The sequence below is a fragment of the Culicoides brevitarsis genome, chromosome 2, assembly GCF_036172545.1.
Source record: "Culicoides brevitarsis isolate CSIRO-B50_1 chromosome 2, AGI_CSIRO_Cbre_v1, whole genome shotgun sequence".
In the NCBI taxonomy this organism is placed as follows: domain Eukaryota; kingdom Metazoa; phylum Arthropoda; class Insecta; order Diptera; family Ceratopogonidae; genus Culicoides; species Culicoides brevitarsis.
Genome location: NC_087086.1, coordinates 1,497,068 through 1,518,558, shown reverse-complemented (window position 1 = coordinate 1,518,558; position 21,491 = coordinate 1,497,068). Strand labels below are relative to the sequence as shown.

The 21,491-nt window shown below is 32.5% G+C and overlaps 6 protein-coding genes across 6 annotated transcripts; 3 read left to right on the top strand and 3 right to left on the bottom strand.

Annotated features, from left to right (window-relative positions):
- Positions 1-23: 23 nt before the first annotated feature.
- Positions 24-4,781, bottom strand: LOC134829501 (centrosomal protein of 104 kDa). The gene is made up of 13 exons (XM_063842585.1): positions 4,658-4,781; positions 4,437-4,601; positions 3,094-4,381; positions 2,923-3,033; positions 1,970-2,107; positions 1,781-1,912; positions 1,606-1,725; positions 1,458-1,545; positions 1,234-1,398; positions 911-1,173; positions 712-851; positions 557-658; positions 24-494 (listed from the first exon to the last, which is right to left on the bottom strand). Exons 1-13 carry the CDS (start codon positions 4,695-4,697, stop codon positions 361-363), a joined length of 2,886 nt encoding a protein of 961 aa, XP_063698655.1. The 5' UTR covers positions 4,698-4,781; the 3' UTR covers positions 24-360.
- A 610-nt stretch (positions 4,782-5,391) lies between these two features.
- Positions 5,392-6,724, top strand: LOC134829686 (tryptophan--tRNA ligase, cytoplasmic). The gene has a single exon (XM_063842899.1). The coding sequence runs from the start codon at positions 5,444-5,446 to the stop codon at positions 6,662-6,664; it is 1,221 nt and encodes a 406-aa protein (XP_063698969.1). The 5' UTR covers positions 5,392-5,443; the 3' UTR covers positions 6,665-6,724.
- LOC134829687 (dolichol-phosphate mannosyltransferase subunit 1) lies at positions 6,668-7,657 on the bottom strand. The gene is made up of 3 exons (XM_063842900.1): positions 7,485-7,657; positions 7,193-7,403; positions 6,668-7,136 (listed from the first exon to the last, which is right to left on the bottom strand). The coding sequence occupies exons 1-3, from the start codon at positions 7,586-7,588 to the stop codon at positions 6,726-6,728; spliced, it is 726 nt and encodes a 241-aa protein (XP_063698970.1). The 5' UTR covers positions 7,589-7,657; the 3' UTR covers positions 6,668-6,725.
- A 739-nt stretch (positions 7,658-8,396) lies between these two features.
- On the top strand, positions 8,397-14,804 carry LOC134831822 (tyrosine-protein phosphatase non-receptor type 21). Its single transcript, XM_063845644.1, has 8 exons — positions 8,397-8,578; positions 10,296-10,675; positions 10,728-13,046; positions 13,589-13,807; positions 13,867-14,040; positions 14,102-14,338; positions 14,394-14,480; positions 14,538-14,804. Exons 1-8 carry the CDS (start codon positions 8,494-8,496, stop codon positions 14,664-14,666), a joined length of 3,630 nt encoding a protein of 1,209 aa, XP_063701714.1. The 5' UTR covers positions 8,397-8,493; the 3' UTR covers positions 14,667-14,804.
- Positions 14,805-17,988: 3,184 nt separating this feature from the next.
- On the top strand, positions 17,989-19,467 carry LOC134831028 (cytochrome b-c1 complex subunit Rieske, mitochondrial). The gene is made up of 3 exons (XM_063844662.1): positions 17,989-18,277; positions 18,438-18,578; positions 18,867-19,467. Exons 1-3 carry the CDS (start codon positions 18,106-18,108, stop codon positions 19,331-19,333), a joined length of 780 nt encoding a protein of 259 aa, XP_063700732.1. The 5' UTR covers positions 17,989-18,105; the 3' UTR covers positions 19,334-19,467.
- A 532-nt stretch (positions 19,468-19,999) lies between these two features.
- LOC134830241 (cyclin-K) lies at positions 20,000-21,435 on the bottom strand. The gene is made up of 2 exons (XM_063843656.1): positions 20,537-21,435; positions 20,000-20,471 (listed from the first exon to the last, which is right to left on the bottom strand). The coding sequence occupies exons 1-2, from the start codon at positions 21,236-21,238 to the stop codon at positions 20,064-20,066; spliced, it is 1,110 nt and encodes a 369-aa protein (XP_063699726.1). The 5' UTR covers positions 21,239-21,435; the 3' UTR covers positions 20,000-20,063.
- Between the last annotated feature and the right edge of the window lie 56 nt (positions 21,436-21,491).

The following is a 21,491-nucleotide window of genomic DNA, read 5'->3' as shown; positions in this document are numbered from 1 at the left end:
TTTATTTTTGCTCTTCGTGACGCATTTTTTATGCGTTTTCCGAAGTCGACGGATAGTAAATTCACAGAAATTCAAAAAAATATCACAAAAAGTTGATCTTTTGACAACAATTAATCTTCAAATACGTAACAGAAAACGGAAGAACTTTAACTACAAACATCATATTTGGCTATTTTCTAATATTTTTCAAACATAAATTCATCTATATCTAACTTTTTTGCTATTTTTTCAACAGGACGTGAGTAAATTGAATGGATTGACTTTTTCTGTAGGACGAAAAATGGAACTCGTTTGATTATTTCTGATGTGCAAAAGAATGCAGCGTGTGTTTTTCAAGGCAATTGTTCATATCTGGTCATATTATAGTTTTGATTTTGTTCGAGGATTTCCGCGACAACCTGATTTTCCGAGCAAATGTCGTCGCCAACCTCCTTCCATCGGTAAAAAGATCTCGTCGTGACATAAGGGGCAACGATCTGCGCCATTTGTGACTTCTAAAAAAAATATTTTTTGATAAAAAAAAAATTTTTTGAAGGAAATTTATGCAAAAAATCACCTATGCAATAATCCTCCATGAGATGATATTCATACAAATCTTTGTGAACCGACTCGTAACATCTTTCGCATGGCAAATAAGACTCTTTGGCATCACATTCATCTACAAAAAATAATTTTTAGTGCGATTTTTTAAATGAAAGTCAAGAAAATTACTTATTAGATGTGAATTCAACGCCGCAATCTCCAAAATTAATGAACACTGAGGACATTTCGTCAAAATTGGGCACGTTTTCCAATAATGTCGATCAAGAGCTGCGGGATCGTTGCATGTCCAATCACAAAAAGTACAGATACTGTAACGAAAATTATTTAATTTCATCAAAAAAATTAAATTTTTTGAAAATTTTCTCACATTTGATGTTCTGCGGGCGTACAAGCTTCCGATCCATTCCCATTTTGATGACTTTCCTTATTTCTCGAGCTGTGACGTGTCTTTGACTGAGGAATACGAGAGACAAATTCGCGTTTTTCTCGTTCCATTGTACCGCCAACTGCTCCATTTTGTTTGCTATGTGTCTCGACATCCTTCAGAAATTGATTTAGCTTGTCGATGGCGTTGCCGGATTTGCTTTTGAGTAATTTGGCGTCAATTGCGTTGATGTCATTCGTTGGAGTCTATGAGAAAATTTAAAAATTTTAATTTTTTTGAAGAAAAATTTTGAATTTTTGACTAACTTTATATCCGGCAAAACTAACGGTATTTCGATTTTCATGTCGTGCCTTGAATTTGACATCAACGGGCGGAGAACTGCGAGAACTTCCCGATAAAGGAGGAGAAAATGTCCCGATACTCAAGTAAGATTTATCCATCATCTTACTTTCTGTCATTTCTTTGCGTCGCTAAAATAAAAAAAAATTTTTTGAATGAAAAAATTTAAATTTTAACCAAATATTCTTACTTCTGAATCGATTTTGTCAAATTCTGAGAAAAGTTGTCGATATAAAAGATTTCGACGGGTAATGTCATCATCAGGAGGAAGTTGTTTCCTGTGTTTTAAATAAAAAATTATTAAAAAAAAATTTTTTTAGCAAAAAATAATCATTTACCTCACAAGACGTGGTTGATGTTTATAAATTAAAAGTAAAATTCGTTCAGCAACTTTTCTCACATGTTCGGCAGGATGATGAATTCCTGAAATTGCTGCTTCGATGAATTGTAATGTTAAGCTAAACGACAAAAAATGATAAATTTCGACTTTTAAAAGGAAAAATTTCATCAAACCTCGATTTTTCTCTCGTTAATCCTTGACTGAGAACTAATTGTTCCAACATTTGAAGGCGTGAAAGAGCCAAACGTGGATGTGTTCCGCTACTAATCGTTCTCGCAAGGGCTGGCGTAACCAATTGTTGCTCCCTAAAATGTTTTAAAAGTTGAAAAATTGATTTTGAACGTGAAAATTGACTTTCTTACCGCACTTGAGGACAATCAGCAATTGTCAGGATGGTATGTTGCGCCAAATTGTGCACTCTTGGCGATGGATCTCCTGTTTTTGTTAAAAGCTCGGGCAATAATTTGTCTGTCAAACGGGAGACTTCACTAACGGATACTCTGAAAATATAAACGTAAATGTAATTCTAAATTAAAATTAAAAAAAAAAAATTGACAAAAATTCAGCAAATAAAAAATTATTTTAAATTTTTAAAAGTTTTAAAAATTTTTTTGAATTAGGTATTTTAAGTTTTTTTTTTAATTTTTTAAATTTTTATGTTGAAAAAAAAATATATTTTTTTTTAAATTAAGGAAATTTTTTTTAAAGTAAAATATTTTTCTATTTAAAAAAAAAAATTGACAAAGTTCAGCAAAAAAAAAAAAATTAATTTAAATTTTTGAAATTTTTAAGAAAAAAAATTAATTAATTTTTTTTAAAGTAAAATATTTTTCTATTTAAAAATAAATAATAAAAAATGCAGAAAAAAAATTGTCTTAATTTTTCAAATTTTTTATTTTTTTTTTAATTTTTATTTTGTTAAAAAATAAAAAGAAGACATCAAAAAATACAATTAAAACAAAAAAAAAATATTTTTTTTAAATGAGGAATTTTTTTAAAGATTTTTCTATTAAAAAAAAAATTGACAAAAGTTCAACAAAAAAGTTGTTTTTAAATTTTTCAAATTTAAAAAAAAAAATTAACTTTTATTTTGTAAAAAAATTAATATTTAGAAGACATCAAAAAAAAAAATTAATTCATTTTTTTTTTAAATATAAGGATTTTTTATTATTATTTTTTTTTAATTTTAATTTATTTTTTGCAAAATTTTTATGTTGATGGATTTTTTTTTTTAAATTTTCTGAATATATTTTTTTTCAAAGTGCAAAAAAAAAATTAATGAACTTTTGAGTTAAATTATATTAAAATAAGTTACCTATTGGGTACAAAATCCATGAATAACGTTCGAATCGTCTCCGTTGCAGTTGCAAAAACGGAAAAAACGACATCTCGCACACAACGATGGAGTAAAAATGTTGCTGCTCGCCTAAAAAATTATCAAATTTTAAATTTTTTGATTTTATTAAGGTAAAAAAAATCAACTTACGCAATTTTATTTGGCCCTCCTGTACAAACTTCAACACTTTCTCCCTTCAAAATGTTCCGAAGACGCGTTAATCCTTCTTCCCTATCCTGAAATTGACGTGAATAGAACATTTCAATAAACTCATTGCCGAACACGAGAATTGGCAACGATGCTTGACGTCGTTCTCTGTCATTTAGTTTCGATCTTCCACGCAATTTGGAGTCTTCTCCTTGATTTGTTGGCGATGGCGCGTAACATTCCTTCAGATATTCGTTCGTTTGCGAATGTCTCAACGTCGGGATTTCCCGTTCGTCGTAATCGTCGTACGTATTTCGTGGGAGACTTTTGTTTCGACGTCGAATGGATCCCGTCGAACTTGGAGTTGGCGATGCGGTTTTTGGACTGCGTGTTATTCCGTTGAAAAGAGGCGATCCGGGAGCATCGCTGTGACTTTTCAACGAAGAAAGTGATGATTTTCGTTGATGCCCCGTCGTTGAAGTCGCTGTATGATCAAAAGAACTTTCGGAATTCAAGTCTAACGGCTCTGGCGGATCAAAGGGAATTTGGATGACATTTTTCATGAGTACATTGGCAACATCTTGAAGACTTGGCGCTGACGGAAGAACGGGTTTCGATGTGTAAAGTTCCGAACAAACATCGTTATCGGGATTTAAACCATCTTTTTCGAGCAATTTGTCGACTTGAAGCAACTCGAACACCGAATTTCGGTACATTTCGATCTGTTCTTTGCGCAAACAGGCAGCATTGAAATCTTCCAATTGCACAGCTTGACGTTTCGCGAGTGCATAACGTCCCAATCGTTCGCCTGCACTTCGTAAGGATGTCATACAAAGCTTTAATTTTCGCGCGTATTCGAATCTTTCGTCCTGAACCGCTTTATGCTTCAACATTTCCATTTGACGAACGACTTCGGCGACACTTTCCTCGACATACATGCAAAAAGACAAATCATCGCAGATCGAATCGTACGTTGCTTCAGCAGGTTTCGATACAAGTTGATTCAAATCCCCATCGCACGGCATAACTTCTTCTCCCAAGACATTAACCGCAAGTAAAGCTGCTTGTCTCTGTGGATTTTGAGGATTTTCATACGACGGACCTATCCGCAACTTCAAATGTGTCCCGATTTTCGGTTCGACAGATACACTTTGCAACTCACGTGATTGATAATTGCTGTTCGCATTGTCCGATAACGCTACAAATCCCATATATTCGAAACTTTGACTACTTGGCGTACATGGAGCACACTTTTGCGGCGAATAATGGATCCATAATTCAATTCGCTCAGCTAAAAATGATAAAAAATTAATTATTTTTCACTCGAAATTGATGAAATTCCTTACGAATCAAGTACTGATGAGCTAAAACTTGAATTTTTGATATCCTCGCAGGATGATCCAACTTCAAAAGGATCTCTTTCGGCGTGTTATTCTCAGGATTCGAACGCCATCCTTGCACTGTGGGTCCATGAGTGTTCAATTCGCTTGCGGGAAAGTCTGTTTGTTCATCTGAAATACCCAAAAATGTTAAAAATTCAAAAAAATAATTTTTTTATTGAACTTACCTGAAGCGAAAATCACTTTGAACGGTATTTTCTTAACCATTTTGCACGTTTTAACCCTAATTTGATTGAAATTCTACTTTTTTCTTGCATAAAGTGTGCTTTAAGTTTAAAGTTGAATAAAAAAAATCAATTATAACGTCATACTAAAACTTTTTTTTATGAATTTCTGACGTACAAAATTTTAAAAAATATATTTTTTCTTTTTTAGACCAACAAATTGCAATTTTTGACTGACTTCAACCAATTTGTGGGACAGAAGTGCAATAATTTTGATTTGAAATCGATTTTTCTGACGATTTTTGAGTTTTTTGTGGTTCAAATCGTGTCAGACGAGACTTTTGTGATGGAATTCAATGAAAAATTTTGTTGGAAATGATTTTTTTGCGTCTCGAAATGCTTTGTGACAAGACAAAAATTGCATTTTACATCTGTCCTGTAGAAAATAAGGAAAATTTTTGATTTGAACGAGGAATTTTTTCATTACGAAGGATGTTTGAGCTATGAGTCGGCGCATTGCGCGCATCTAACGACATATGATAGTGACAGAACATTTACGGGTTTTACAAGTTTTTGATTTTTTTCACTTTTAAAAAAGTTTGAAAGTAAGTTTTTTCTTTAAATTTTTGTCAAAAATTATTTTTTATGAATTTTTGGGTAATTTTAGGATTTTTTGAAAAAAAATTTTATAAGAAACCGGAAACATTTTTAAAAGTTGTAACTGCCTTTGTGTTTACATTTTGCCACGCGGATGTTTTCCTCGCGAAAATTCAATTAAAATCGGTAAAAATGACGGATTCAAGTCTCGCAAGCGAAACAGAACAGTTAAAACTGAAGGAAGAAGATGATGGTTTCGTCGTCAATCCATGGGAAGTTACAAGCTCAAGCGATTCGGGTGTCGATTATGACAAACTCATCAAGCGTTTCGGCAGCTCCAAAATAGATGATGCAATTATCGAAAAATTGGAGAAAATCACAGGGAAGCCTGTTCATCACATGATTCGACGCGGGATTTTCTTCAGTCATCGCGATTTGTTTCAACTCCTTACGCAATACGAAGCCGGAAAACCTTTTTATTTGTACACCGGGCGTGGACCGAGTTCAGGATCCTTGCATTTGGGCCATTTAATTCCGTTTCTCATGACAAAATGGTTGCAAGAGACGTTTAATGTGCCTCTCGTGATTCAACTCACGGATGACGAGAAAACGCTATGGAAGGACTTGACAGTTGAACAAAGTATGAAAATGGCACGAGAAAATGCAAAAGATATCATCGCTCTCGGCTTCGATTTGAACAAAACTTTCATCTTTCACGATTTTGATTTTATGGGACGATGCCCGGCATTTTACCAAAACATCATTCGCATCCAAAAATGTGTGACTTTCAACCAAGCAAAGGGCATTTTCGGCTTTACCGACTCCGATCCTATTGGAAAAATTGGATTTCCTGCTGTTCAAGCGGCGCCTTGTCTTTCGACGTGTTTCCCCTTCATCTTTGGCGATAAAAAGTTAAATTGCTTAATCCCATGCGCCATTGATCAAGATCCCTATTTCCGGATGACACGTGATGTTTGTCCTCGTTTAGGATTTCCGAAACCCGCATTACTTCATTCGACGTTTTTCCCCGCGTTGCAAGGAGCAAAGTCGAAAATGTCCGCAAGTGACACGAATTCGGCAATTTTCATGACTGACACACCAAATCAGATCAAAAATAAAATTAACAAACATGCATTTAGCGGAGGGCAGCCGACGTTGGAGGATCATCGCGCAAAAGGAGGCAACCCAGATATCGATGTCTCGTTCCAGCTTTTGACATTTTTCCTCGAAGACGATGCCCGATTGGAGGAAATTCGTGTCGCTTACCGCAAAGGAGAACTTTTGTCGGGCGAAATGAAGAAAATTGCAATTGAAACCTTACAACCGATTGTCGCGGAACATCAGGCACGACGAAAACTCGTAACTGACGCTGTGCTCGACGAATTTCTCGCCTTGCGAAAGTTAACTTGCTAAAAATTAATCGAAATTAATATTTATTACGGATAAAAAATAAAGGAAATGCTTCAAAAACAACTCAAGTAGTTGCGAAAAGGTACAACAAATTCTTCGCAAATTGAAAAATTTCAGTACCGCCGAGTTTTGATTGTCCATAAACGCGATCGACGAACGTGATGGGTACTTCGCCGACTGTATAGTTGAATTGACGAGCTCTTACAATCATTTCCATCTGAAAAACGTATCCTTTGCTCACACAATTCGCAATTAGCTTTTCCAAAACGCGTTTTTTGTACACGCGGAATGATCCTGTGAGATCCGAAGCTCCGGGACGTAACAAAATTTGCGATAAAAAGTTGGCGCCGCGTGAAATAAGCTTCCTTTTGAAGTCCCATCCAGAAACTCCGCCATTTCCAAGATAACGTGTGCCACTTACGACATCATAATCGTGCTCTAATTGAAGATTTATCATCTCTGGAATGAATTTTGGCTAAAAAAAAAATTTTTTTTAATTTTTGAAGTTTTTGAAATGGAAAAAAAAATTACATGATGGCTCAAATCCGCATCCATAATGATGATAAAGTCGCCCGAAGCGTGTTTCATGCCATGAACGTAAGCGGTTCCCAATCCTAATTTGCTGGGACGAGGACGTAACAAGATTTTATCTTCGCCGTAGATTTTTTGGAGTTGTTTCGCGACGTCTTGTGTGCCATCTGGAGAGCCATCGTCAACGATAATTACTTCGTAATCGATGTTACTGCAAAATAAAATTAAAAAATTATTCAATTAGAAGACGACAGAATCCTGACGTGGCGGCTTTTCATGTTTTTCCCCTTACCTTTGTGTCATGTATTTGACGATGAGCCATATGATGATCGGTAAGTTTTCCTTTTCGTTGTAAGTTGGCAAGAGAATGGAATATTTGTTCAAGTTTTCAGGCATTTTTCTGCTGTAAATTCAACGAAAATCCATGAAAACTCCCGAGTCCTTTTTTGTTGTTGTTTTGCTGTCAGTCGAATAGGGTTTGCAAATATGCTCTCGATTTTTATTTTAAATCTCGAACCTTGTGCTACAGGGTTTTTCTCATAAAAAGTACAAAAAAAAATTTTTTTTAATTTTGTTTAATTTGGGTGAAAAAAATTGAAAAAAAAAATACGTAAAAAATACGTAATTTTTATTTTGAAGGCCCATTTGATGGTTTGTAAGCTTGAAATTGATCAAAAATTATGGAAAAAGCCTTTGGATGTCTTTTTGAAGGTTCTCAAGCTTAAAAATTGAAAAATAAAAAATACGTAAAAAATACGAAATTTTCATTTTGAGAGCCCATTTGATGGTTTGTAAGCTTGAAATTGACCAAAAGTTATGAAAAATGCCTTTGGATGTCATTTTGAAGATTCTCAAGCTTGAAAATTAAAAAATAAAAATTACGTAAAAAATACGAAATTGACCAAAAGTTATTGAAAATGCCTTTGGATGTCTTTTTGAAGGTTCTCAAGCTTGAAAATTGAAAAAAAAATACGTAAAAAATACGTAATTTTTATTTTGAAGGCCCATTTGATGGTTTGTAAGCTTGAAATTGATCAAAAGTTATGGAAAATGTCTTTTAACATCTTTTGGATGGTTCTTCAGTTTGAAAATTAAATTAAAAAAATTTTTCCCGAATTTCGAGACTCAATAAAACATGAAAGCTCGAGTTTGGAACCCCTTTTAAGACACGAAGAATGCAAGTTGGGCGAGTCAAAAAATCATAACAAAATGAAGGAGACGTGGAAACATTAAACTCGTTAAAAAACGCAGACAAAACCGAAATTAGTGCTTTAAAATTAGTGAAAAACGCGTCATAAATCATGCCATTTAACATAAAGTTCAAAAAATCCCGGCAATATAGCGTCATGTCGAAAAGTTTGTTCGTATTAAAAATTGAATTATTAGGTAGGCATTTTTCACACACTAACACACACTTGTTGTTGGCTGTTGTTCACCTGTTATTAAATCAAACGACGATCAAAAATTAAAATTTTCATCGAAAATCCCTCCTTTTGAATGCTCCGAAGGAAGAATTCGAAGGAAATCGAGTCCCGAAGGTCACTCGAAGGAATTCCCAAGCGCGAGGGAGGATCGTTTGGCAAAAAAATGTAAAAAAAAAACAAACAAGAAGGAATTTCGTTGAGATGTAGGCGTTGTTATGCGTGTGTTGTGTGGAAAAACATCCACTTCCCATTCAATTTACACATGAATTACTTTTGCTTTTATTTCGTCGCCGTCTCGTACGACGAGCAGCAATGTAAATAAAGAGACACCGTTGGTACGGGCGATGCGATATAAACAATAGAATGGCGTGTTCTATTAGAGTAACTCGACAAACATCAATGAAAACCACTTTGCGGTATGATTAGAAAATGATTCATGGAGTGCAATAATGCTCTTCAAGTGTTGAAATCGTTAAAATTTCACAAAAAAATCAACTTTTGGAACTCAATTTAGTAGAAAAAATTACTTTTTGTGCTAATTTTCAACTAAATTCTATCAAAAATTTAATTTAAAATTCTTTTTTTTTTAATGAATTTTGATTAAATTTCATAAAATTAGTGTTCAAATCTTTCAATAAATCCGAGAATTTGTCACAATTTCGCCATCAACAGACAAACAGTTGATGATTCATCAAACTTTTCATACAGGACTCGATAATTTTACGCACAAACAAACCGTACTGACGTTCATTCATAAAATTTCAATTCTAAAAATACTTTCGTCATAATCTTATCTCGTTGCATCGTCAATATTACTCACTATCAAGTGGATATGTCAAGAATTTGTGATATTTTTTTTTATCGCATTCCAAAGTTTTTTTTTTAATTTGTGTTTTTGTCTGTCAATTTGGATTTAAAAAAAAATATTTCAAAAATTTTAAGCTTAAATGAAAAAAAAAAAATTAAATTAAAAATAAAAAAAAAATAAATTAAAAAAAAAATTATTTAAACTTTACGTAAAATATATGATTTTTAAGTTTTTATTTATTTTAAATTTTTGAGTCTCAAAAAAATTTAAAAAAAATCTAAATTTAAAATAAAAAAAAAAAATAAAAATTAAAAAAAAAAAATAAAAAATTAAAAAAAAATTATTTAAAATTAAAAAATATATATATTAAAAATTAAAAAGAATTTTAAAAATTAAGAAAAAATTTACGTAAAAAATATGGAAAAATTAAGATTTTTAAGTTTTAATTATATTTTCAATTTTTTTTAAGAAAAATTTTAAATTTCACAAAAATAAAAAAATTTTCAGAATTTAAAATTTTTTTTTTTTTAAAATTAAATTTTATATTTTTTTTTTTATAAAAAATGAATTTTATTAAAATGCAAGTTTACGTTGTTTATTCAGTGAAACATTTTCCAACTCACATTTTTTATGATATTGTCTTATGATTGTTGTCTTGTAACTCACTGACTGATAAGAATGTTTTTTAGGGTTTTATTGGAGTAATGTTATTTTTATGATGATCAACGTTTTATCAGTTTTTGTCTTTATTTATATCGTTCTTTTGTGCGACGATCACGTATTCAATTCAAAAACGCCATGAAAATTTTACTTTTGAGTAATTTTTTAAAGAGTTTTTCGAATTTTTAACTAATTTTTCTTGCAATTTCAGATTCCTCAACGATAGACTGTACCCTCTCTTCCGAATCAACGGGTCAAGAGTGCCTTGATAACGTGTGTCAACGCATCGGAATTGCTCAACCCGAGTTTTTTGGGCTCAAGTACTTATTCAAAAGCAGCAATAGTAGCAGTAGCAACGCAAATTTGCTCCAAAATTCCGTTAGCAATGAATATCGATGGATCGAATTGAATCGCCCGCTGAATAGACAATTGGAGAAACATGCTGCGAATACAAAAATCCTCTATTTGCGTGTTATGTACTACGTGATATCGGGAATTAGTTTGATTCACGACGAAGTGACGCGAAATTACTACTTTTTGCAGTTGAAAAATGACGTTGTCGATGGCAAACTTGAGTGTGATGTTGATAAGGTGAGTTTTTTCTAAAATTTTTGTATGATTTGACTTAAAAAATTTTTTTTAGGCTGTGCATTTGAGTAATTTGGCGCGCCAAGCAGAATACGGAAATCATCAGGAGCGTCACACAGTTGAATATTTGAAGACTTTGTTGTCGTTTCCGAACGATTTGATCGATTCGCATGAAACGCGCGAAGAATTGACGGAACGTGTCATTTTGCGGCACAAAGAGTTGCACAATATCTCGCAACGTGTCGCCGAAGAGCTTTACATCAAGGAATGCCAACAACTCGATGGCTACGGACAAGAGCCCTTTTTCGCCAAAGACATGGGAAACAACGAGATTACGCTCGGGATTTCGTGCAGCGGCATAACGATGTCTCGCCCAAATTATCACAAGTTTTTCGCGTGGCACGACATCAGCAACGTCGTGAATCACAAAAAAGCCTTCAACATCGAATGTACAGACCCCGAACAAAGTATCGGTTTTACTTTGGCAGATAGCGAGACGGGACGTTATGTTTGGCGAGTATGTGTCTTGCAACATACATTTTTCAAAAATTACGAACAAAAGCAAATTCCGACGGCACAACTCACGCAACAACAAATCTTCCAAGAATGCCTTCCCGAATCACGAGAAGATCTCGTTGCTGCCACGCAACAATCGAACTGGAATGTCTCGGATAATCATTTAGCAGCAAGTACGAGCAATTTTCAGTCCCGAAATTCATTACAAGCATCTACGATGGATGTCAATTTGTCAAATGTGCATTTGGATTATGCGAATGGGAATCAACAAGGCAGCAATTGGGCAGTAAATTTAGCAAATTCGAACGTTTCTTTGATAAATCGGGAACAAAGTTCGTCGTGTCTTGACTTAAGTAACAATAATTTGGCTCAAGATCGGGACAGACTTAAAGCATTATTGCCTCAATATCGTCCTGCGCCTGATTATGAAACGGCGATACAACAAAAATATCGTGCAAGTGCAAGCGATATCAAATTAGAGCAACAAAATTTGCCGCCCGCGATGATTTTAAAGAATGGAAGTACGACAGACATGCATCGTTATATGAGTGACACATATTTACATGGAGCTCCTGCTCATTTAGCGCCTTATCCTGATGTCACTCACAACACAAATCCCCCGATGATTGGTTATAATGTCGCTGCTGACTTTGGAGATCATCACGGGTTGACACAACGTTTCAAAATGATGCGATTAGTAACGGCGCCGCCTCCATATCCCGTGAATCGATTGAGTTCAACATCAACTCCTGATCTTCATGCCTTGTTAGGATATCGCAATTCAGGTCCGTATAACGTTTCAGGCAGTTCTCCGGATTTGGTGTCGTCCCGAACGTTCATCAGCAACGTTCCATTGCCTCATCATACGACAGTTGTGTATCCGGCGCATACCTTACATCAAAATATCATGCCTCACGGGACCTATGAGAACTTGAATAGTATCATGGAGGCAACGGGAAAAAGTAATGGCTTGTTACCTGCGAGTCATATGCACAAAATTTACGAAATTTATGATCAAAATCCCGTTTTATTGCATCCAGCAGACTATCAAGAGAAGCCTCTTATTGCAGCGATTCAACCAAAAGTTCGAACAGCATCGCAAGAACAAATCAGCAGATCCGCCGAACCCATTTACGAAAACATCCCGTTACCGAAAATCGCTGTGCCGCATGAAAATAACGACGAACACGTGCTAAAAGTGCCTTTAAACAAAAGTCAAACGATTGCAAATGTGCCGTCATCATCCGCTACAAACATTTCGTCGTCAAATCCGCCCCAAAAACACAAATTCGAAATGACAAACGGGCAAACGGCGCATCAAATGCTCGCCAAAGCAACGTCAAACCCAATTTCAACAAGTTCTTCCGTATCAAATATGCCGTCCAGCAATTCAGCAAATCATCATTCGTCTCTGTCGAATGCGACAACAGCTACGTTACACGAGCCTTCCATTAAATCCGTCGATCATGCCGATACAAGTTCGAATTCCATCAATTTTAACAATAATAATTCGTCGATGCTGAAAGATCATTTGAATCGTTCGCAGTCGACGACGTTGCTTGAATCGTCGCATAGCTCAAATTACACAATTGATTCGAATACGACGCGAACAACGACAGATTCGGGCGTTAGTTTTGCCACGAAGGAAAAGAAGAAAAACAGTATTTGGAATTTGCTCGGGAGAAAAGGCGAAAAAGACAAAGATAAGCAGAAAAGTGCGACACTGGGCAGAGACAAAGGGGATAAAACGAAGAAAGGAGCGTCGCGCGATAGCTTAGATGGGCAAATGAAACATCGATGGTCAACGGGAACGTCGAAATTGCAACCATTGCCAACAACTTTAAGTAAAGAAAAATTGGTAAGAAATTTTTTTTTTTTTATTAAAAATTTAAATGTTTTTTCGAGTATTTTTTTTCATGAAATTTTAAATTTTTTGATTTTTTTGAATTTTTTTTCATTTTTTTATAAAATGTCAAGGAATTTAATTTTTTCTTTCAAAAATTTTTTTTTTTCCGGAAAAAATTTTTGAAAAATTAATTTTTTTTAAAAGCAGTTTCAATTTTTAGTTTTTTTAATTTTTCATTAAAATTCTTATTTCATTTTTTCGTTTTTTTTTTTTTTAAAAAAAATTTATTTATAAATTTCATTTTTTGGGGGAATTTGGAATTAAATTTTTTTTAAAAAAAAAATTTTTTTCAAAAATTTATTTTTTAAAATTTCAAAAATTTTAATGCATTTTTTATTATTTTTTTTTATACCTATTCTTAAAGTTTTTCATAAAATACTCAACTTTTTTTATGAATAATTAAAAAATTGTTAAATTTTTTTTTACAAATCTTAACTTGTTCTTAAAATTTTAAATTGTTAATGAAAATTTATTAATTTTTTTTTTCTTTTTAGTGCCAACTGCTTGAAATGAAGTTAGCAGATCCCGAACTCTTCTACGAATTCGAAGGAATTCCAAAACATCGCGAAAATGCAAGATACGATTGTGCCTTACAACCGGAAAACAAACAAAAGAATGTCGATCCGAACTTTTTGCCATACGACGATAATCGAGTTCGCCTTACTCCGTCCCGAGAAAATCGTTTAGGATACGTAAATGCCTCTTATATCACGGTAAATTTTCATTTTTTTCAAATTTTCAACAAATCTTTATGAAAAAATTTCATTTTTAGTGCACCGTTGGTCGAAAACAAAGATTTTACATTGTTGCTCAAAGCCCAAATGCCGCTACAGTGAGCAGTTTTTGGCAATGCGTATGGGAAGCAGATGTTTACTTGTTGATCCAATTGACTGACGAGTTTCAATATGTTCCAACGAATGGCGATAGATGCTTAGAATATGGACAAGTAAGTCAAATTTCATCTGAAAAAAAAAATTATAAAAATTATAAAAATTTTTTTTTTACAGTATCAAGTATGGCGAGAATTCAGTCAACAATCCGATGTCTGTACAACGAGTAAATTGCGCGTTTATCATACGCAAACACGTCGATATCGCTCAGTTTGGCATCTCATGTACAACAATTGGGGCGATCAAAATTGCCCGAAGGATGTCAACCATTATTTGCGATTTATTGAGGAACTTGGATCCGTGCGTCTTGAATCTGTGAATGAAGTACCAACGGGACATAACACAAATCCTCCGGTAACATTGTTTTTTTTTTCATTTTTGAAGATTTTTTCATGAAAATTATTTTCAGGTGCTTATGCATTGCAATGATGGTGCTGCGCGTTCTGGATTGACAGTTGCTGCGGATCTTTTCTTGTATGTCGTCGATCATAATCAAGTAAGATGAAGATTTTTATTCGAAAAAACATTTTTTTTATTTTTTTTTTCTTTTTAGGAACTTGATATTCCGAGAGTAATTTGCCAGTTGCGACATCAACGATTCAATTTTATACCATTGTTCGCCCTTTACAAGTTCATTTACTCCCTGCTCATTCACTACTTGAAACAAACGCGGTTGATTTAAGTTTATTTTTCTATCTGTATTATTATTGTGCACCTTTCTAACACAATTTTGTTTACCATTTAAAAGTATTTCTTGTATTCTTTTGTGTTTATATATTTACAAAACAAAAAAAACAATCAAAAAATTTAGTATAAATAAAAATTTTTTTATGAAAAATATTTAATTTGACTTTTTTTTAAATTCTCCAAATTTTAATAATATTAAAAAAAAAATTTGAATACCAAAAAAAATTTTTTTTTAAATTTTCAGTTTTAAATAATAAAATATTTTTTTAAAATTAAAATTATTTTTTTTCATTTATTTTTTATTGTTTTCGTGAAAGTCATTTTTTTTTAAATTATTACTTTTTTGAAAATAATTTTTTATATAGTTTCTTATTTATTTTTATAAAATTAAAATTCTTAATATCTTACGGAATTTAACTTTTCCTCGAAAATTTTTTTAATTTTCTTCAAATATTTTTACCGCATTTCGAAGAAAAAATGCGGTATTAAATTCGACTTGTCGTCTGTGTGTGTGTCAGTAACGCTGTGCCCCAAAAAAAATTTTTTTTATTTATTTAAAAATCATGGAGATTTTGATGGAAATCATCTTTAGAATGAATATTTATTCAATTTTAGCTTTGAAATCCATCAAAAGTTTACTTAAACTTGACTTGAAAATTTTTCCAAAAAACGGTCATGAATTTTTTTTTTATTTTTTCAAAAATCAAGGAAATTTCGATCGAAAAAAAAATCTTTAGAATGAATATTTATTCAATTTTAGGCTTAAAGGGATCAAAAAATGACTTGCAAAAAAAATCAGCGTTTTTACTTCCAAACGCTGATTTTTTTGTTTCTTCAAATATCGACCCAAAATGAACAGATATTAACTTTAGAATGAATATTTATTCAATTTTAGGCTTAAAAGTTCAAAATATGACTTGTAAAAACGCTGATTTTTTTGTTTCGTCAAATATCGACCCAATATGAACAAAAATTTTTAGAATGAATTTTATTCAATTTTAGGCTTAAAACTGGTCAAAAAATGACATGTAAAAAAATCAGCGTTTTTACTTCCAAACGCTGATTTTTTTGTTTCGTCAAATATCGACCCAATATGAACAGAAATCATCTTTAGAATGAATATTTATTCAATTTTAGGCTTAAAAGTGATCAAAAAATGACATGTAAAAAAATCAGCGTTTTTACTTCCAAACGCTGATTTTTTTGTTTCGTCAAATATCGACCCAATATGAACAAAAATCATTTTTAGAATGAATATTTATTCAATTTTAGGCTTAAAAGTGATCAAAAAATGACATGTAAAAAAATCAGCGTTTTTACTTCCAAACGCTGATTTTTTTGTTACGTCAAATATCGACCCAATATGAACAGAAATGAACTTTAGAATGAATATTTATTCAATTTTAGGCTTAAAAGTGATCAAAAAATGACATGTAAAAAAAATATCAGAGTTTTTACAATTCCAAAAAATGACGCTGATTTTTTTGTTTCGTCAAATATCGACCCAATATGAACAAAAATGATTTTTAGAATGAATATTTATTCAATTTTAGGCTTAAAAGTGATCAAAAAATGACATGTAAAAAAATCAGCGTTTTTACTTCCAAACGCTGATTTTTTTGTTTCGTCAAATATCGACCCAATATGAACAGAAATGAACTTTAGAATGAATATTTATTCAATTTTAGGCTTAAAAGTGATCAAAAAATGACATGTAAAAAAATCAGCGTTTTTACTTCCAAACGCTGATTTTTTTGTTTCGTATTTATTCAATTTTAGGCTTAAAAAGTGACAAAAAATGGTCATATGAACAGAAATGAAATCATCTTTAGAATGAATATTTATTCAATTTTACGCTTAAAAGTGATCAAAAAATGACATGTAAAAAAAATCAGCGTTTTTACTTCCAAACGCTGATTTTTTTGTTTCGTCAAATATCGACCCAATATGAACAGAAATGATTTTTAGAATGAATATTTATTCAATTTTAGGCTTAAAAGTGATCAAAAAATGACTTGCAAAAAAATCAGAGTTTGAACCTCCAAACTCTGATTTTTTTGTTTCGTCAAATATCGACTCAATATGAACAGAAATGATCTTTAGAATGAATATTTATTCAATTTTAGGCTTAAAAGTGATCAAAAAATGACTTGCAAAAAAAATCAGAGTTTGAACCTCCAAACTCTGATTTTTTTGTTACGTCAAATATCGACCCAATTTGAACAGAAATGAACTTTAGAATGAATATTTATTCAATTTTAGGCTTAAAAGTGATCAAAAAATGACTTGCAAAAAAAATCAGAGTTTGAACCTCCAAACTCTGATTTTTTTGTTACGTCAAATATCGACCCAATTTGAACAGAAATGAACTTTAGAATCAATATTTATTCAATTTTAGGCTTAAAAGTGATCAAAAAATGACTTGCAAAAAAAATCAGAGTTTGAACCTCCAAACTCTGATTTTTTTGTTACGTCAAATATCGACCCAATATGAACAGAAATGAACTTTAGAATGAATATTTATTCAATTTTAGGCTTAAAAGTGATCAAAAAATGACTTGCAAAAAAAATCAGAGTTTGAATCTCCAAACTCTGATTTTTTTGTTACGTCAAATATCGACCCAATATGAACAGAAATGACCTTTAGAATGAATATTTATTCAATTTTAGGCTTAAAAGTGATCAAAAAATGACTTGCAAAAAAAATCAGAGTTTGAACCTCCAAACTCTGATTTTTTTGTTACGTCAAATATCGACCCAATATGAACAGAAATGACCTTTAGAATGAATATTTATTCAATTTTAGGCTTAAAAGTGATCAAAAAATGACTTGCAAAAAAAATCAGAGTTTGAACCTCCAAACTCTGATTTTTTGTTACGTCAAATATCGACCCAATATGAACAGAAATGAACTTTAGAATGAATATTTAGGTATTTGGTTAAAAATTCTTTTAAAAAATTTAATTTTTTTAAATGTTGTTTTTTTAAAAAATCAATAATTTTCTGTTCATCTTTTTATTTATTTAATTTTTTAACAAAAATATTTATTTTTATTTAATAAATTTTATTTTAAATTGTTTATTTATTTATTTTTATTATTTTATTTATTTTTTTAAATTTAACTTATTTATTTTTTTTTTTGTTTTTGACCTTTTTAAAATATGATTTTTTGAAATTTGAATTAAATTCTTAAAAAATGATCAAAATGTAATATTTGGCTATTGTATGAGGTTCAAGCTCTAACGTATTTCAAAAATAATACATTTCAAACCGTACCATGAATACCCTTCGCTCGATTTGACATTTCATCGTAAGTGTCAGAAATCATTTTTCTGTGACAACTTGACGAAAAATCGTGAAAATCCATTCAAATCGACGAGATCCTGTGAGTTTGGTCCATTTATTGTTGTAATTCAGGGAAAAAACAAGCAAGCATGATTTCCGCAGCGACGAAAGCGAGCTATTTGCGCGCAACAACGCAAGCCATCGGCAGTGGTTTGAAACCCGTTGCTGCTGGAGTCACGAAGAAAACTGAAGTTGTTGTGCAAAAATGCGCTTCCCAAGGCTTGCCCTTCCGCAATTTGCGTGTCACATCAGGAGTTCCAGGTGAGGCATCACATAAAAGGCTGAAAAGAAGCAAAATTTCGTGAAAATTTACTTTTTTTTGGTCTGTTATGTAATTGTACGTACGAAGCAATATCGTATGTGTATGTCGTAAATGATTAGGAAGGTTATGAATTCCCTTTTTTCGTGTCTTCTTTTGCAGTGACAACTCAAGTAAGATTGGCCCATACTGATGTCGCGGTTCCGGATTTCAGCGAGTACAGAAGAAAAGGCACTGAACGTGCTACAGCCAAGAACGATAGTGACGAACAACGCAAAACATTCACTTATTTGATGGTTGGAGGCAAGTTTTTTTTAGATTTTGTTCTTCAGAACGAACGAAAATGATGAAAAATTTATTGAATTTTTGGTTTTTCTTCTATTTTTTGTAAAGGAGAGACTTTTGGTTTTTATATAAAAACGTCTTGAAATCCTTTTTAAAAATTTCAATATGAGATTTTTGAAAAAACATGAAGAATTATTGAAAAAAAGCAAAATTTTTAGTCAAATTTTGAAAATTTTCATTTTTTTAGATTTTATGAAAACAAAAAAATTTAAAAAAAAATTAAATTTTTCTTTTTTTTCTTCGTAGCTGGAAGTGTTGTCGGAGCTTATGGCGGCAAAGTTCTCGTCACGGATTTCGTTTCAAGTATGGCAGCATCTGCTGACGTTTTGGCTATGGCTAAAATCGAAATCAAACTTGCCGACATCCCCGAAGGCAAGAGTATGACCTTCAAATGGCGTGGCAAACCGTTGTTCGTGCGTCATCGTACCGCCGACGAAATTTCCGCCGAGGCAGGCGTCAACGTGAGCGAATTGCGCGATCCTGAACCCGATAACGTGAGATGTCAACGTCCCGAATGGTTGGTTGTTTTGGGTGTTTGCACTCACTTGGGTTGCGTACCAATTGCCAATGCTGGCGATTTCGGCGGATACTATTGCCCATGCCACGGATCGCATTACGATGCATCGGGTCGCATTCGCAAAGGACCTGCTCCATTGAATTTGGAAGTTCCCGCATACACCTTCCCCGAAGACAACGTGTTGCTTGTCGGTTAAAAAGGACGGTGTTTAATTTTAATTTTAGTTGAACAACATCAAAGCAAACCAATTTAGCAAAATTGAAATGAATGTAAAAATTAATCGCGAAACGACTCTGGTTACATGAATAACTTAATAAAAATCTATGAAAAAAGTTATGGAATTCTTTAGAAACATTTATCAAATTTCGAGCTTCAAATTTCAAAAAATTTAAAATATTTAAAAAAATATTTTTTTTTTTCAATTTAAAAAAAAAAAATTTTTTTTCAATTTTTCAAAAAAAATTTTTTGTTTTTCAATTTTTCAAAAAAATTTTTTTTTCTTCAATTTTTCAAAAAATATTTTTTTTCAATTTTTCAAAAAAAAAAAAAAAATTTTTTAATTTTAAAAAAAAATTTTTTTTTCAATTTTTCAAAAAAATTTTTTTTTTTAATTTTTCAAAAAATTTTTATTTTCAATTTTCAAAAAAAAAATTTTTTTTTTCAATTTTTTAAAAAAAAAAATTGTTTTTCAATTTTTCAAAAAAAAAAAATTAATTTTTTAATTTTTCAAAAAAATTTTTTTTTTTCAATTTTTCCAAAGGAAAAAAAAATCGTAAAAAATCCGTAATTTTCATTTTGAAATTTAATTTTTTAATTTTGATTTCTTAAGTTTGAAACTGATCAAAAAATACGAAAATTTCATTTTCAACTGAATTTATTGGTTCGTATCATAAAAACTAAAAAAAAATATTTACAAAAAAATCCTCTTACTGCGGCGGAGGATAATAAGGTCTCGTTTGCGGGGGATAATGATATCCCGTTGGAAATTGTCCCGGATACATGCCCGGCGGAGGATTTGGTCCCGGAAACGCAGGATACGAATAATTGTAATTGTACGCGGAGTAATTGTACATTTGGTCTGTCGGCAAGGGAGGTTGAGGCTCTTGCGAAGGATCTTGCGTTGGATATGGCGCATCTTTTGGCGGCATAGGAGGCGCATTTGGCTTCACAACGGGTATATTGTTGCCAATTGCCGGCGATGATTTTGCCGAGGTATTCGGCGACGGATGTAAACTTGCTGCTGAACGTTTCATCGGGGGACTCGCTTTGCTCGGAGGCTGTTGCGGGGGACTTTTCGTTACGGTATCATTATTTTGTTGATACAAATCGAGAACCTAAAATGAAATTTTTTTAATTTTTTTTTTCTTTTCATTTTCGAAAAAAAAAAGAAATATTTTACCTGATGACAAATGTCTTCGAGAATTTCCATTGTGACATCTTGCACGAAGGAATCCCACCATTTGAGATGTTCAGCTTGTTTTCCAACCCAATCGGATACGGTAAATTTACTCAGTTTGCTGGCGAGATAAATCAAAGCTACGGCGATAATTTCGGGCTCCCATTGCAAACAAACTGTCGTCGAGAGCGAATCATTCACAAAATTCCACGCCATTTGAACCATTTTTTGTAGTTTTGTGCTGTCTCCTTTAAGGCATTTTGCGTATTTGACAAGAAACGAGTAAGGATGTTCGATTTGCAGGTCAAATTTGATTGTTTGCAGCAAAATTCGTTCCAGCGTCATGACTTCTTCCTTCGGATCGTCGCCAAATGAGACAAATTTCTCGTCAGTCAACAGCTGTTTCGCTACCTTGATGATGTCTTTGCATTTTTTGGGCGTTTCTTCGACTTTTCCTGCCAAGAAGAGACAACAACATGCCGTCACGTAGCGCGGAAACGTCTTGAACGAGTGAAACATGTAAAAACGATGGAAATAAACGACTCCTGTTGCTACTGTATTGTGCCCGAGTTGAAGCGTTTGACCCATTGCCATGATGAAACGAGCTCCTTCCTTGCGATAACGACGTTCTGTCTCAAAATCGATGCCATCCATCTTCGACGGCGTATTTTTCAAATCCTTTTTCTCGTAATACCAACACGGCATTTTTAATTTTGTGTTTTGTTTCCTTCACGAGAGCAGCTTTGAGACAAATTTGTTGAAATTAATGAATTTGTTGAATTTAATTTGAGGTAAATTTAACTCAAGAATCAAAAGCGAACAATTTCAACTAAATTTTAGACAATTTTCCGCGAGATTTTCACGAAATTTTCCGTATTTTTTAATTGTTGTTTTTGATTCCGCTCGAGATAGAAGTGAGACGAATGAAATTGATACATTGCAAATTGCCATTTTGCTA